The following is a 17669-nucleotide window of genomic DNA, read 5'->3' as shown; positions in this document are numbered from 1 at the left end:
GAGTCTTAGTTGTTTAATTAATAGAAGGACTGTTTTTAGCAAGGTATTTGTGATGGTTAATCTTAACTGTCCACTTGATTGGATTGAGAGACACCTAGGAGATTAGTAAAGCACACCTCCATGTTTGTGTTTCTAGAGATTTATGATGTAATGGATGATTGAATCCATTGATTGATTCAAAATTGGAATAGGCTATTGGGAGATGGAGGGACTGAAAGGTGGTGCTCAGTTGGAGAAGGTAAGGCACTGGGTGGCTGTATCTTGTTCTGGTCCCTTCCTGTTACTGCACCACTTGGCTTACATCCACCATGAGGTAAGCTTCTCCACCATGTCCTCCCTGCCCTATGAAACCATGACCTAAAGTAAATAATTCCTCCCTTTAAATTGTTCTCTCAGGTATTTTGGTCACAGTGACCAAAAAAAGCACAGCATTCCTGCATTCCTTTGAACTTCAAGAACGGTGTTACATCATAGCTTTGCACCATAATTGTTTTATTTTCTGGCTCTACATCCATTTTTGTTTCCCTTCAAACTTCTGTCTTGAAAAGCAGTACCAATATAGATAATAGAAGAGGTTAGAATCTGCTTTTGAACTCTGGACACCAGTATTTCATTCCCATTTCAATCCTCTTCTAGTTTACAATAGCTGTGCAATGTATTATTACATATTTCATGTAGATTTAGTGTTGCTCCCTCCACTGGCACTGAAGCTGCTCTTTAATAAGGTAGGTACATTGTGCTCACGGGGTTAACCCTAGATAGCTAATCCTGGAGAAGGGGTTGTTACAACACACTCTTTGAGATACCTCTTTAAGTCCATTTGGAGATAAAACTTAGTGCTTACAAGTGCTCTATTATTATTACATTCATTATTAAACTAAGTATTATCTACTTTTTTATTACCCTTCCTAAACTTCTTTTCTCATTTTTTAAGACATTTCCACCAAAGTGGTTTTCAGATGCCTTAGATTGTATATTCATTTACCTTGATTGTCCTATCTAATTGAGTTTTATCATTACAAGTTAAGGACAACTAGATCTCTAAGCCTTTTAAAAAGAGAAATACAGCAAACATTTTCCATTTTAGTTTTGGAAACTTTTTTTTTTTTTGGCTTTTATATAGAAACAAACAACCCCTCATCAAAAATCTTTGATGTGCGTTATATCAATATACTTCAGAAAGAAACAGTCTGAATCTCCCAAGTAAGGACTTGGAGACACAACCTGGAGTTCACTTGTGCTGACCATGACTCAGAGCCAGACTTCAGGCAGCTAATGTCAACAAGCTTGGGCCACCTGAATGAAAACAAAAACTTTTTGTCTTGTGCATTGTGTTCTGAGTGTGAGCAAACCTGGGAGTGGTGGTTAATCAGTTTCCATCAGAAGAACATGGCATTCTCAAGGAGACAGCGGTCAACTTCTTGCAAGAGCAGCTGTTTCCCATGAGTTAGCAAATGCAGTATATGGGTCTCGATCAATAACTTTTTGATTGTTTTCCAAGAAAAATCCATAGTGAGCTTTTGTCTGAAGCCTGCTATGGATCACAGCATCCAAGTGCATCCCACTTTGCCTCTGAGCCGGGGCCCTCCTTAGCAAAAAGGGTCTATTGAAAGATGAACGACCGAGATCGGACTGTGCCTTCCCCTTGCTCAAGCTGTTTTCTTATTTGTGACTGTAATAAAACACATGTGAACCTATTATTGAGATATTTTAAGGTAATGAACTCTGAAATATTTAAGACATGCTGATTAGTAAGGAAGCCATGCAACTGTAAATAAATTATTCTGCCCCTACCCCATGTTTAAATCTGGTTTTCTGCATTTTCCTCAGGAGATATTGCAGTGTTTGCTAAAACATGTACAATTTGGGAATTGACCTCATACTTAAAGTAAGCCATCAAATGCAATACTATTGAATCAAAAGGAAGAAATAGATCTGAAATTGTTGATTTAAAAAGATCTGTTTTGAAATATTCACAAGAAATCTGAACATGTGTATATTTGATATGTTCTTTAATTTTTTTATAATTAGGTGTCAGATGAATAATTACAAGAGATAAATTAATTAGATCATATCTGAGCAAAGGTTTCATACAGAAAAATTTCCTTACTGAAAATCACATACATTAGAACAAGCTCAAAATGAGTGGTGTATTAATTTGGATTTTATACTAAAAAGATTACCAAAAACAAGAGTCCAGTATTTAGAAAAGGATATTCAACAAGATTCTCAGGGTTTTTTGTTTTGTTTTGTTTTCTTGCAGAAGAGGCAAGGGGCTGTGGATTGAACCCAGGGCCTCCTGCCAGTGAGCTTTGCATCTAATTATCCATTTTGAGGAAACACCTACAGATCAGATAATTTCACCAAAAAAAAAAATCTTCAGGGTTTCAAGATGGTATATTATGGTTTGGATATGCTTAAGTGGGATATGCAAAGGTCCACAGTTTAAGACTTGGTCCTGAGGATGGTGGCCTTTAAGAGGTAGGGGTTAATGGGAGGTCTTTTGGTCATTGGGGCAATGCCCTGGGAAGGGAATATTGGTCTGAATGTGGGTTTTTATAAAAGCCTGAGCCTGACCCCTGAGTTATTCTCTGGCTTCCTGTTTGACAATGTAATTTTTTTCCATCTCACATATTCCCACCATGTGTTCCACAATGAGGTCCTCATCAGAGTTGAGCTCATGTCAGTGCTACGCCTGTGAACCTCCAAAACTATCAGTTAAATAAAACTTTTTTCTTCATAAGTAGCATGCCTCATATATTCTATTACAGCAACAAAAGTGGGCCAGTGCATGCTATTTATAGAAAGTTTTAGTAAACTTTAAGGATAAGTCCGTGGCTCACAACCCACCAAGTTGCAACACATGCAAAAAATGTACAACACTGCTGTATTTTTAAAACCACTGGTGCTGCATGCTCTGGAAACAGCCAAGTTCCTCCTGCAAGCTTCCTCCTCTCACAGTTTAAAAGGCTTTCAACTAGAGAAATATGTCACTTTCCCTCTGTGAGACCTTCTGATCCCAAATGTCCTCCTCCAGACAACAGAACTAACCTGCACACCTTAAAGGAAAACTGGCAGATGCCGGTGCACAAGGCTAAGGCCTTGGGGCTGAGACCTGAAATACAGCTCCACTTTCTTTTTACGGCCCTGCCTCTGTCTCTTTTCATGCCCCAACGAATGCAAGGACTGTTCCACAAGCCTGCAACTAGATTTCTCTTTGATTATTGGGGGATATTCTAACGCAACAGGAATATATGTGAAATCAACATGTTACTTCTCAGAAGACTTATGACTCACCAGTTTCCATCGCAATATCTTGATCCATTCATCAGCTTCTACTCCTGTCTTTGCACAGAGATAAAATGTTCTGAATGGAAATACTAAGCTGATAAGACAAAAGAAAGATACCCCAGATGGTTAGTTCTATACATATTAGTTGAACATGAATTAAGGTATTCCAAGGGGAAAAAAAGAAATAATAAGGGTGCTGAATAAACAGTGACTTGAGGAATTGTTATATGCAGAACTATTCCTGCCAGCAAACTGCAGAAATACCTAGGAAGTTATAGATTCATATTATAACAGGCGAGATCTATATTCTCTAATGAGATTTCAAAGAAGAAACACCATGTCCAGGACTCCCAGGAACCCTTAGTTGTGTTTGTCGTAGGTGGAATGCAACAATGTGTTTTCTCATCTGAGCTCTCAAATGTTTCAGAACCTGTGCTGTGATACAAAGAATAAGCAAGACAGATTAAGAGAGTGTGTGGAAAGAACTCATTTATGTTAGCTTGCTTTAAGGAGGACAACTGCTTCCTGTAGATGCAGGCAGTTTCAACTATGTAGGACAGGAAAAGGGGACAGCACATTTCTGGCCATGAGTTAGTCTCTACTGGAAAGAAAAGTAACTTTCCTTCTGGCACAAAAGACTTTTTCTGGATGTATGGTAATTCTTCATTTCAGTGTCTCTACATACATATGACAATCAGCCCTAATTTATACCTTGCTATTCTTTTTATATATGTACAGTTGAGATGTGAAATACTGAAAATATTTTCTTTCCTAAAAAAAAAAACGAACTGAAATTCAGAAGTGTTTCTACTACCCTGAAGCCTAGGAAGCATGTTTTGCACATACCAGTCATTAATGGTGAATAGGTAAGCTATTGAAAGTAAGACCTTGATGTAAGACACTATTAGTTACCCACTCATTCTTTTTCCTTTCTTCTTGCTTTCAGAACCCCAGGCAATAAATCTTAACTAGTTTAACCCAATTATGTTTATGCTATCACTACTTTCTAGCCTTCCATGCTGCTAACAGTAGTTATGACACCCAGTCATGGCCAATGAGATAGGGGGAAGCCTCAAGGGAAATCAGTTCCCAGGGAATCTTTGACTTTCCTGATAAAAATGAACAGATATGTCTGATACCATTCCTGTATCTTTCTTTGTGGCAAAAAAAAAAAAGAAAAGAAAAAAACATAAGGCATAAAGCTGTGAAGTTGGAGTGGCAACTTGAATTGGAAATAGCCATCTTGAGGAAAGGACAAGAAAACAACATGGAACCTGACCTTGTCATTGTAACTAGCCTGTCTCCTGAGTTCTTGTTACATGAGGAAAATAAACCTCTGCAAGCTCATATGGTACCTTTGGTTGAGTTTTAAAAAGTTACCCACTGTTGGTTAATGTTAGAGAATTGCTGTTGGTGTCTTCACGTGTAATAATGACACTGCAGTTCTACAGATAATATTTTTATTGTTAAGCCATACATACTCAAGATTTAGGGTAAAATGCCATGATTGTGGCAATTTACTTTCAGATGATTCAGAAAATGAGTGAGTACATAGAGCTAAAGCAAATATTGCAAGTTATTGAAGCATGTGGTGAAGGGTTGTAGGGTATATGTCTTTCAGCCCATATGTGATTCAGAAACTTGAAAATAAAAGTTGGTAGGCAAGATAACACTCCTTCCATTCTCAAGACACTTTATTTCCCCCAGTTAGGAATTTCTCAATTACACTGATCATATTAGAACAAAAATACTTTGCAGCCATCAACCAAATGTTGGCATAACAACTTAAATCACCCATCACTGGGATCAAAAAAATTATAATTAGAACGAGGGAAAAAACCTCAAAGAAATGAAACTAAGATATAAATGGCAGAATGTGTGTTGTCATTATACAGTGCACAGCCTAAGCCCAGCCTCTTTATCTAAACCACTTCAAATGAGGTATTGTGTCACAGACAACTGAAAGCACTCCTAATGAACACACCCTGTGTGGTATTTCAATCCATGCCCCTCAGATACAATCATTTGTAGGCATTAAGACATATGTGTGTTTATACTTAGTCTGGCAAGACTTTTAAAAACATTTCTTTTATGAAAACAACTTACCAAAAACAGTTTACCCTTTCCTGTGAGTAATCAAATTGTACAGCTGAACATTCTGTTAGGTCTAGGATCCGAATTGGTTCTGGTGACTTAAAAGAAAAAGAAAAATCAACTTTTGTCATAAAAATAAGCACACAAATCTGTCCATTTATTCCTCCTAAGAAGGTTTCCACTATGTGCAACTGTCAAAAGAAAAATTTCATTGCCCTAAGCAGTGAATTATGTGCTATGAAGTGCCACACATTAGCCAGTTGAAGAGAGCCACTTCTGGGGCACACATCTATCACTCTGCTCACTCATATCAGGAATCAAGAACTTATGCCTCTAGTCATTTACTATTTCAGGTGGACATAAGGAAGATTTCAGGGATTTTAAAGGTAGATGTTCCTTTCATCTACAGAGATGATTTTTAAAGGGAAAATGTATTATTGTGTTTCTCACCATCTGGTCTTTGAAGTATTTCAGTTCATTCCTGTGCAAAGTGAACCATCGTGTTTTCCAGGTCTAAGATAGAAAATAAAAACATAAGTTTTTGAATGCAGGAATGCAATAGCTGAACTGGATGATTTATTGTCATTTTTAAAATATCTGAAAGAAGATAAAGTAAGCCTTAAAAAGTATTCCTTTGAGCCAGGCCCCTGTGGCTCATGCCTGTAATCCTAGCTACTCAGGAGGCAGAGATCAGGAGGATCGCGGTTCGAAGCCAGCCCAGGAAAATAGTTCACAAGGCCCTATCTCGAAAAACCTGTCACAAAAATAGGACTGGTGGAGTGGCTCAAGGTGAAGGCCCTGAATTCAAGCCCCAGTACTGGGGGAAAAAATGAAAAAGGTATTCCTTTGTGTCATTTCTGAGAAAAAATAATATCTACAAAAATTTAAGTGATTCCATGCATTAAGCAATCTCATTCTAGAAATATCATTAGCTTATTTAAACAAGTAAAAAGAGACAGCCTAGCAAATGTTTAGGGTGATTTATAACAATTCACTCAAGTTTCTATTTTATTGCTTCATAATGAAAATGGATAAGAGTTTTGAGCAACTGCTGGGAGCTACATACTATCCTTGGAAACTAATTTATATATTCTTGAAAATTTATATATAATTTGTATTTACACATATATATAACATATATTATAGCAATTATATATGTTGTTATAACATATATTAAACAACGCCAGATATACTACTTTTGTCCTACAAATAAGCCAATTGAGAACAGTTCAGCCTGCTGTCACATTCTTATATACCAACTGAACCCTGATCTGTTCTGGGTGGCAATATATCATATTAAAAAAGCACATAGTAGTAAAAAATAAATATGCAGGCTAGACATAGTGGTACAGGTCTGTAATCCCAGCACTCAGGAGGCTGAGGCAGAAGGATCTCAGATTTGAGGAAAGCCCAGGCTACATAGCAAGACCCTGTCTCAAAAAACAGATTTCAGCTGGGTGCTGGTGGCTTATGCCTATAATCCTAGCTACTTCAGGAGGCAGAGATCAGGAAGGCAGCCCAGGCAAATAGTTCAAGAGACCCAATCTAGATAAAACCCTTCACAAAAAAAGGATTGGTGGAGTGGCTCAAGGTGCAGGCTCTGAGTTCAAGCCCCAGTACTGCAAAAAAATTTTTTAAATGATACAAATATGAATATTCCCTTTCCTCAGGGGCATCCAGTCTAGTAGGGACACAAATAACTAAATGTTTAGGTTAGATTCAAGCAAGCCAGCACCCATGAGAGAGGTTAAGTTCCCTGACTCCTAAAACAGGAGAGAGCAGACCTATTCCATGACAGGGCTTATGGCACACTGAAATGAAATAGAAGAGCTTTAAAGTTACAATCACATTTATGAGGAAGGGAGGGGCAATGTGTCACACTGGACTTGTAAAGTCCTAAATTGTTTTACTTTGGGATTTTATAACATAGTTTTATGAATGTCGGTGATGTTTTGGCCTATCTTTTGGCAAACATTTGATAAAATTTTAATTTTTTTTAAAAAGGGAAGAACAGAAATGTTCTAGAATTAACTTACTACCTTTATTCTCAATCGTTCCACTAAAAAGATGACATGTCTTCTTGAATATTTACTGTGGGCTACTCTCAGAGCTTTGCCAAAGAATAATAAAGTCATTTTGCAGAATTTTGACTAATAATCAGTCATAAAAGATAAACTGTTGAAATGAGTAAATATTGTGAGTCAAAATGAGTTGGCAATTAAGCTTTTTAAAAAAGACAGTCAAGATGAGAATTGAGTCTACACGACATGTTCTCTTTCTTTGTGGCTGGCATGAGCAAAACCATACTTCCTTACCTTGACCAAGCCCCCCTGCTTGGTGAGGTAGCCTTCTTTGGTGCCCAGCTGAAAAAGAAAGAAGCCTTAAGTGAATTCAGAACTGTCACACATGATGTCTGTGTTTGTATTACTGACCTATTTTATTTTTATTGTTTTGTGGTCCTGAGGATTGCTTATGGTAGGCAAGCACTTTATTATCACTGACCTACATTTCCCAGTCCTTCTGTGCTATTTTATAAAGAACAAGTTTGCTTTTGATCTTTACATGGTCATCTTTTATTCTTCACATAGGCAATTGAAACTTCAATCTCCTGTGAGAGGCTGTGTACTGACTAGATCATCTGATGTACTTCCACAGCAATAAGCAATGATGGAGAGGCTCTCTACTAACTCAAGTTAAAATTCGCAAACAAGAAACTACATCATCCCACTTTTAGAAAGTCCGTGTTTGTTAAAGTGCACCATGTTAACCACAGCAACCTATGTTGTTGCAGGGTGTTTGCACAGAAACATGCACATACCATCTATACTCAATACCACAGGTACAGAAGCACACACACTGTCTATGATCAATACTGTAGTTGCCCCCCGCCCCCCCTACCCACCAGTTGGGCATCTTCAGATTCAATCAACAATGGATTGAAAATATTTGAGAAAAATCACATCTGTACTGAGCATGTGCAGACTTTTTACTTATTATTCCTTAAACAATACAGTCATACAGTGTTTTACATAGTATTTGCATAGCATTAGGTATTATAAGCAATCTAGAGATGTTTCAGAATATAAGGGAGTGTAAGTATATGTTATATGCAAACACTGTGCCATTTTATATAAGGGACTTGGGCATCTGAGGAAACTAGTGTCTGTGTGGGGGCTTGAAATCATCCCCCACAGATACTGTACATTTGGGAAACCATACTTTTTTTTAAAAGTAAAGGATTTCTTTGGAGCTTCCTGGAGTCTGTATGATGCTAATATGCTTTGTAAAATTTTAAGAGGGAATCTTACAACAACATTTCCAATATTTATCATATAATCTTCCTTCCACCTTCATGCTCTCCTTTTTTCCCACAGGCCAATTCTTTTATTTTTTTCCCTTCTTTTGGTGCATGGGATATGAACTTGGGGTCTTGTGCTTTCTAGGCAGCCACTCTACCACCTGAACCACACATCTCGCCCCACAGGCCAATTCCTAGGACTCATTCCATGGGATGGATATTCAGACATGTAGATTTATTTACACCTGATTTGTTCAAAAAGGATTTGAAGCATGAATGAGTCATTTCTTTATTCTTATTAATTCAAAAGCCACAGCAACACCACATATTTACTTAGCACCTATGAAATATAAATAATTGTAGGGAATGGTGTGAGAAATCTGCTAAGAAAAGGACTCCAAGATCAAGAAATTTATAATAGCACAAATTTCTGAAAAAAATAAATTCCTGGTAGGATATTTTCTTCTAATATGATCTCACAATATGTCTATATTAGTAAGAAAATGAATAAAAACTGGGAAATGACTTGGTTGACGTCAAGGTTCTTTTTTTTAATGGGAGTTTCCAGAGAATTTTTCCCTGAGGTGAATTCTCCCTACCAAGTAAAAAGAGGAACAACAACCACAGCCGTACAAAAAATTAAAACAAGAAATTATATACAACCACTTTAAAATTCTTATGGCATAGAGCCAGGTGTAGTAATGTACAGTTATACTCCTAGCATTGGTAAGTCTGAGGCAGGAAGATGAAGAGTTCAATGCCAGCTAAGGCTACAGAGTGAGACCCTGTTTCAAGGAAAATTTTTACAGCATAAAAGTAAGAATGAACTTCCAGGTGTTTGTTTAAACAATGTTAAGCAATATTGGTGAGCTTGACATCACAAAATCAATTTGATTTATTTTGATGTTAATGAAATTAAACTGACCAAGTTGACCCCGACCAGAATTGACCATGCCAGCACCCTGATGGTGGACATTCAGCCTCCAGAACTGCAAAACTTTTTAAACAAACAAACAAACAACAACGACAACAACAAAAAACCAAAACATGAAACAAGAAAACCCAAAAAATGACTGAGTTGAGTTTAGGTATTATATGATAAAAAAGGCAAAATTACCATTTTGGTTGTATATACAGATCAAATAACTAAGGATAAACTGTTCTATGAAAAACCCTGATAGAATTATTTTCTGAAATCAAGTTAAGGAATAGTGGTACTCATCATCCAACCCCACCCAAATAATGTATTATGTATTAGTGCTTTTATGATTTTGACATGTAGAAGAGTGCACACGGAAGAACTGAGAATATTAACTGTATCTAGAGTCTCAAGATATAAGACACGGGGTAATTATATAACAGATTTATCTTTTAAAACATTATGGTTTGTAATAAGAAAGATGTTTGTAAGAGCCCAAAGTTGGAAACAACCTAAAGGCTTAACACTACATGTTAGCCCTCCTGTCCACCTGCTTCCTTGCCTTAGCGCTATCAGGCAGGGTGAAGCAAAGCAGGCATCTGTGTGAGTGTGTAGCGGGAGTTCTGAAACTGCCAGTGCAGTTTCAGAAACAAGTTGGCAAGATGGACATCTCCAGTGACAGTAAGAATGGTTGTGGCCTGGAAGTGAATGTTGGAACATGAGTTGGGTGATCAGGGTAGAGGGGTAGGTGATAGCAGTGTGGAATGCTTACATCCAATTGATTATTATTTAAGGAAATCTAGTAAGAATAACGGGATCCATATTCCTCACTGTGGAAGAAGGGTGTTAAAAATACAAAAAGGGAAAAGCTAGAATGAGCCTCGTAGTATCGGATGAGGATTAGAGGTATTGGTGTGAACCCGTGGAGGGATGAGTGAATGGATGACAAGCAGGTAAGTGGATACAGACATGAAAGGATGTGTGGGTATATGTAGATGAGTGCGTATTTCCCGAGCCCTGATTACTGAGTGGTGGAGACAATGACATCCCAATAAAAACAAGCATGTACTGCTCAGAGGTTGATTTCTAAAGTAGAGGAAAAGGAGGAGGAGGAGAAGGAGGAGAAAAAGGTTTCTTGAAGAAAGCTCATTTCAGTGCTGGGCATAAGGAAATTTCAAGGTAAGTCTGGAACATCTTTCTAGATCAGTAAGAAAGCATTTTGAAGCCATCTAGACACTAAAGTCACCTTGAAAGGTAGCCAAATCTGGGAAATTTTGAAGGATCAAAATAAATAATGATAGTCACAATTGTAACACATTGATACAAAAATAAATACCTGATAAATGTGGAAAATAAAAATCTTTTTCTTACAGGTGAGTGACAACCAATAAATACAAAAAGAACAAGCGAATCAGAGACTCACCATTCGGCAGCAATCATAGTAATGATTGAAACAGGCAAGAAGCATCAATATTGGTGGATAAAATTTCAATGATAGGATATTAACATAGTCTCCAATAGCCTCCTCCAAATTATTATTAGCAACCAAGAGAATAAAGTGACTTTAAAGTGAAGAAACCTTGCAGATACCACTTAGGTTAGCAACATACCCCACCGTGGCAAACTGAAATCCTGCTTTATCAGAGAGGACACAGTGAGAAGTGAAAGCAATCCTCTTGCAGTACTGCTACTAAAAAGTAAAAATCAAACCCCAAATCTGATCATAACTCAATGTCACACAAACAAAAATTGAGGAATAAAATGACCTTTAATTTTCAAAAATGACCAAGATATGAAGTCAAGGAAAAGCTGAGAAGGTTTTCTGAAGTGTATGCAAGAGAAAGACAAGTAAGTGCAATTAAATCCTCTTGTTCTATAAAACCTTATGGAGAAAACTGGTGAAACCTGAATAAGATCTGTGAATAAGATGATGGTGACATCATGTCAAGGTTAACTTCCTAATTCAAATGGCTCTGTGTGGCCACATAGGCAAATGTTCTTGCTTACAGGAAGCATACACTGAAGTACTCAAGACTGATGGGGCATCAGGTAAGCAACTTTCTCTCAAATGGCTCAGGAAAAACAAAATTCTTTGTACTATCCCTGCACTTAGTATGTAAATTTGGAACCATTTAAAATTAAAAAAATGCAAGAACATAATAGATGATTTACTAAATAAATTGGTATACCCAAATAACGTAATATTAAGAAATATGCTTAATGGCACGTTAGAAAATTGTGCAATAACATGGAAGATGTTCACAATATTTAATTTAATTGGCAGATCTATAACTGCAATAAAAAAACTCACTATACACACACACATACATACACACACACACACACACACACACACACACACACACACACACATATAGAAGGAAAACACCAAAATGTTAAACATGAGAAGTGTTTCAAAGACAAAACACTGGAAAATGCCAACAGGCAAGGGAGATGGCCAAGAAGAGGAACTATAAAATGAGTCATAGATCACAGAATATAGAAAGATGTTTCAGAAGCAAGGGGAACAGTTTTTTGAAGGACAGAGTTAACTTTTTATTATGTCAAATACCACAAAAGGGAAGCTAAGGAGGTTAACATTTTCAGTAAGACCTAGTCTATGTCAGGAATTTGAAATATCTTACCTCACTGAATCTCTAGCAATATAACTACTCAATATTTCACATTTAATGTAACCAAAATGGAATTCCTCATTCCAATCCCCCAAAACCCATACCTCCCGAAATCTTAGCCATCTCAATGAGTGACAGGACTATCTGCTCTGTTGCTCTTTCCTTCATGCTTCACTTTGCAACTATCAGTCTATTTTATCTCTTCTACCTTTAAGCATGTCCTGAAGTTGGCCAGATCTTATCCCTTTACTGAATTTTAACTGCCAGTTTTTATCTCCCTTCCCCAGGTTTAAGACCTTCTCTTAACTAAACTGTTGTAATAACTGCCTAACAGGTCTTCTTGCCCCCGTTTTAGCTCCCACTCCACTTACCACTTAGCAGTGAGAGGAATTGTTTTCAAATTTTAAAAACTTCAATAAATTAGGTTAAGTAAAACTCATTATGTTTCATCAACGCATGGAACAAAAACTCTTTGCTTTGTGCTACAAGACTTTTTGTATTATGTCAAGGAGGTACAATTGACATTAATAGGCACAATTCCTCATGTATTGCACGATAGTTTCCATGACCCTGCCCTCTGTTAGGAAAGAATTCACTACAGGTCTTTTGTGTTTTTGAATAGCTCACAACTAAAGCACTAACAGCCCAGTGTTACGGAACAGTTTTTAAAACACGTTTATACAGCAAACAACTTTGGAAGATACAAATAGTGTCTTCCTTCAGACGAAAAGGCAGACGTGTTTAGTGCCTGTTATAGAAGATTTGTTTCCCTAAGACTCAGGGCTCCTCTCCTGTAACACAACCAACTTTGTGTTACAGACCACTTTGTCCTTTTATTTAACTTTTCTATTATTTAATTAAGTTTTGGGTTTTTGAGATAGGGTCTCACTATGGAGGTCAAGATACAGTCCATAGCCTTGAACTAACCATCTTCCTGCCTCAGCCTCCTGAGTGCTGGAATTACAGGCTTGGGCCACAGCACCTGGTTTCACTGGAGCCAGCACAAATACCAATATTCTGGTGGCTGCTACTGGTGAGTAACAAGCTATCCTTTGTCTCTAACCCAGAAATATCCTGTCATCCATGAGACTGTGTCAGGTCAACTTGCTAGCTTGCAAGTTAGGGAGAGAGCTCAGACTCTTCAGAGTTCTTGGCACTAGTAGTGTTCCAAAGTATTGTGACGACTACAACAATCTCATACATTTTCAAACACTCAGCTGGGAGCGATTGTTCTCTGAGAATTCCATGGCCTTGTAATCTCGCCTTTCCCCACTTTCTCTTTAGTTTACTACATCTATGACCCCCCTTTTTTTTTTAAGCAATACTGGGGTTTGAACTCAGGACTTCATGCTTACTAGGCAGGTACTCTACTGCTTGAGCCACACCTCCAGTCCTTTTTGCTGTGGTTATTTTGGAGACAGGGTCTCAATTTTTATCTAGGCAGGCCTGAACCATGAGCCCCCTGTTTCAAGCTACTTGCCATAACTGGGATACAGGTGCATACTATAACACCCAGCTGTTTTTCCACTGACACACCATCTCACAAACTTTACTTACTGTATTTATTTATTTTCCAGGCTAGCCTTGAACTGTGATTCTTCTGATTTCAGCACCAAAGTGGCTAGGATTACAGGTGTGAGCCTCCAGTGCCTGGCTCCATGACTTTCTTGCTGATCTTTGAAGTCCCTCAGTGGAGTTCCCACCTTGGGATTCTGTACTGCTTTCTCTGCATGAAACACCCTTTCCCACACCTTCATATGATTGCTCCATCCTTTCAGGGACATCTCTGCTTAAATGTGACCACATCAGAGAGACCTCCCTGGCTTCCCTACTCTCCCCTTACCCTACCCTTTTCTTTTTGTGATGTATTGCTTCCTGGTGTTATAATAGTGTGGTTATTATTGTCTGTGACGCTCACTAGTATGGGAACTCAATGAAGGAAGGACCTTTGCCTGATTTGCTGTCAAACCCCTAGTGCTTAGTGCTAGATGTATAATAGGCATTTGTAAGTTTTTGCTTAATAAGTGAATTAATCAAATTTAATCTTATCCCAGGAACACAATGTTTTGTTGATGACCAAACATAAATAGTAATTTCCCCAAATGCAGTTGCTAAAGGATGTTAAACAGTTTTATACAGCATTTACATTTCTGGGCAATGGGACATCTTTTATTTTTGCTTCAAGGAAGTTCTTTTTCCTATAAATAGGATTTTATTCTCTTCCTCCACTGACAGGGCTTATACAAGAAAGCAGAAGTATGAAACCCTCAGAGCACTCAGGTTGGTGATAGAGATGCAGCAACATGTGGCTGTTTAAGGTAGTCAGTAACCCTTGTGTTCAGTAAGGGATAAACGCCCCAATCAAACCAGAACTCTCTCGGTCATGCTGCTCCAGCCATCAGAGATTCCATAGTGAGGAGTAATGAGAGATATTTCAGAACTCACTAGAAAGCTGTTATAGTTTTTTTTGTCTGTGTTATTGCACAATAAACTTTGTGGGACGCTTACTATAAAGTGTCAATTAATTATCCACCAAACATCCTCCACTATATTTTTTAAAAAACTACACTATATAGAACCCTTTCTGTACTGTAGTATTTAAATACTTGGGCAGGTGAATCTACCTGGTTTTAGAAGTGAGCAAAGAAAGTAAGCCACATGGCTTCCATAATTAAGTCTAAAAATGGCCTATTTATATACATCTCATGTTCACACCAACCCTACAAATTAGGTGTTATTTGCATTTTACTGTTGATAAAAGATACACACAGGGTATGAGGGTATGGTTTGATAGACCTTGAATGCAGATCTTTAGAAGTGAAACAGAAGAAAATGTGAAGTTAAACTGAAAGTGGAAAAGAAAGAGATGCTGCAGTGACTGGAAGTTAAAGGATGGGCACACAGGAAATTATGAAACTATGTTGACTTGAAAACAAGAACTATGGAACATCAGTCTTGATCTGGTCATTGGTCTCTTCTGACTTTGGCCAGAATTTCTCCAGTTCTGAGGTCTGATGCTTCCTCTCCCAACTCTAACAAAGCCAAAATATATTTCTCAAAGAAAAACATATTTTCTTTTTGAGATGTAGTATAATAAAGAAAGAGTAAGATGAGCTATGAACTGGACTAGGATATAAAGCCACAAAGACAAGCTATGATTCCTGTCCTTAGAAGTGTTAGGTTGGTGGGGAGTGAGACAGTTATGCAGGTAGTTAGCTTATGGCATGATAATTATGGGATACAGGTAAACAGTGCTCTCCGGAGCATGGAAGAGGGGCATTTACAAAGAAGCTGGTGGGATCAGGGAAAGCTTCCTGGGAGGTGATGTCCCAGATACTAGTCCTGAGGAGGGATGAGTGAATAGCAATAAATTCAGATACAGGACGGGAAGAAGGAACAACTTAGAGAAACGCACGTCATTGAGAGAAGTAGATTGCATTGCATGAGTGTAGGAATAGCATGACATGAGGCCAAAGGGGCAAGGAGGGTCCAGACAGGCCATGAAGACTGTGGGTAACACTGAAGGATGTTTGACAGGATGGCAATCTGGTAATCTGCTTTTTAAGACAGATTTTTTTCTACTCTGGTGGCAGAGTAGAAAAGAGTGCCTCAGAGACAGAAAGCTCACACCTGTCGTTAACATTGATTTATACCTGCTAGTTATTATTTTTCAAGTTTAATGAAATTGCTATTCAGAATTAGTTCTTGATATTTGATTTGGGTATTGTCATCTTTATCATCTGCACGAATACAGATTCTTTATACTAAGAGTATTTAGCTCACAAGAAAGAGACAGAAAGTAGAGAATCCCTGAGAATAATGAAGGGAAGGGAGTGCTGGAGAGGGCTCCGAAGAGTCACAGTTCACAGAACAAACATAAATGCACTTTTGGAGGAACAATGAGTGCTCTAACTGCACAGCAACTGAATAAATGGCTCACCTTACAAAGAGATGCAGATGTTTTCTATCTGTATGCTTCAGTCAGTGAAGGAAAAAAAAAGGCCAGGAAAAATAATACCTCAAGCTTTTACAGTAAAGCCAGAGAATACTTTTTTCCCATGAGGGGTTGAAATGTCAAATTCTTTTTTTCTAAATTTAAGAAGTTTGTTGAAGAATAAGTGTTTAGTCAATGAGGCAAATGTATCTCTCACCTATTCTACCATGAACTTGTTTGGCAATCTAGAGACAGATTTAAGTGACATTTTCTAAGCTTTAAAGATCCTGTCCTTAAAAACATTGTGTGTGCGTGTGTGTGTGTTGTGTGTGCGTCGCTGGGGATCAAACTAGGGCTGTGATCTTCAAGACCTTACTCATAGCAGGCAAGCACTCTACCACTGAGCTACATTTTGCAACCCTGGACCAGATGAACAAAGTCAGAGCCTTCAAATATTATATTTTTTCCAAGTTTTACATCCCAAGCTAGAATTTTTATGTGAACAAATAGACTTTAACTCATATTGCACTTGATGGCTTTCAAACAGGGTGAAAGAGCTCATGGTCAGATTGCTGATCACTTACAGAAGGTGCAGTGGGCACAAGGTCATTTTCCGTTCTTCCTGTCTGCATTGCTGTGTGAACCCGCACAGATTCATAAATGGAAGGTTCTTCCACTCTTCTTGGATATGGGTGTTTCAGAACAATCAGAGTGCCTGGAGGACAAGAGTATGTAAAATCAAATAGTATCCCCAGAAGGAAGATCCAAAAGTTATCTGGACAACTGTGGCTGGATTATAGACCCTCTTGTTTTCTTGTAGATTCACTTGTTCACCTGTACAGAATTCATGGAGTACCCATCATGTGCCTGTCACTTAAGCTGGACATCGAAACAAAGCACGATATAGATGATTTTTGGCCTCCTAGTGCTCAGACTTAGTGATGGAGGTAATCATTTAAATGAGCAGGGTGATAAGACTGTTAGTAGCTATGTGAATAAAGCAGAATGATGGCACTGAAGAACCTTTCCTGGAATATTCAGGAAGTTGACATTTGGTGTAGACTTTAAGCAATAACTAGACCTCAATCCAAGTGGGCTTTACAAAAGTCACTGAAGCAATACTACACAAATGCACTGGGGCTTAGGAGAATCTATTCCATTGGTTTCTTTATTACCAGTTTCAGGAGCAACTTGTAACAAATCAGAGGATCTTAAAAAAGTATCCTCAAAGCCCTTCCTCACTCTCTCTTACACATCATTAACTAAGTAAACTAAATTTTTGCTTTTCTTAAGTAAGCATGATATGTGTAGGTTGAAGCTCATTTGAAAATGCCTCCACTTCCATCTGGAAGAGGGGGCTCAGCCCCCAGGGACTGAGCCCTGAGTGCTTGGGGCCTTCAATGAGAGACTTAGAGGATTTCTGACTCAACACTTCTGGCATTTTCCCTTCTGCAACCTTCCCCCAGTTAATCAGTCAATCAGAGACTAAAAACTTGCAAA

At 38.0% G+C, this 17669-nt stretch overlaps 1 protein-coding gene across 1 annotated transcript in view; it reads right to left on the bottom strand.

Moving 5' to 3' along the window:
- Window positions 1–60: 60 nt before the first annotated feature.
- Window positions 61–17669, bottom strand: part of Dapp1 (dual adaptor of phosphotyrosine and 3-phosphoinositides 1) — a 50134-nt gene continuing 32525 nt past the window's right edge. The window contains exons 4-9 of the mRNA XM_020180998.2: window positions 16754–16884; window positions 7701–7748; window positions 5836–5898; window positions 5398–5483; window positions 3298–3385; window positions 61–1672 (exon numbers count right to left, since the gene is read on the bottom strand). Coding sequence (XP_020036587.1) covers window positions 1604–1672; window positions 3298–3385; window positions 5398–5483; window positions 5836–5898; window positions 7701–7748; window positions 16754–16884 — 485 coding nt within the window. The 3' untranslated portion in view covers window positions 61–1603. The remainder of the gene's footprint in view (window positions 1673–3297; window positions 3386–5397; window positions 5484–5835; window positions 5899–7700; window positions 7749–16753; window positions 16885–17669) is intronic.

The sequence above is a fragment of the Castor canadensis genome, chromosome 9 (assembly GCF_047511655.1).
Source record: "Castor canadensis chromosome 9, mCasCan1.hap1v2, whole genome shotgun sequence".
Classification (NCBI taxonomy): domain Eukaryota; kingdom Metazoa; phylum Chordata; class Mammalia; order Rodentia; family Castoridae; genus Castor; species Castor canadensis.
This window is presented reverse-complemented; position numbering and strand designations above follow the sequence as displayed.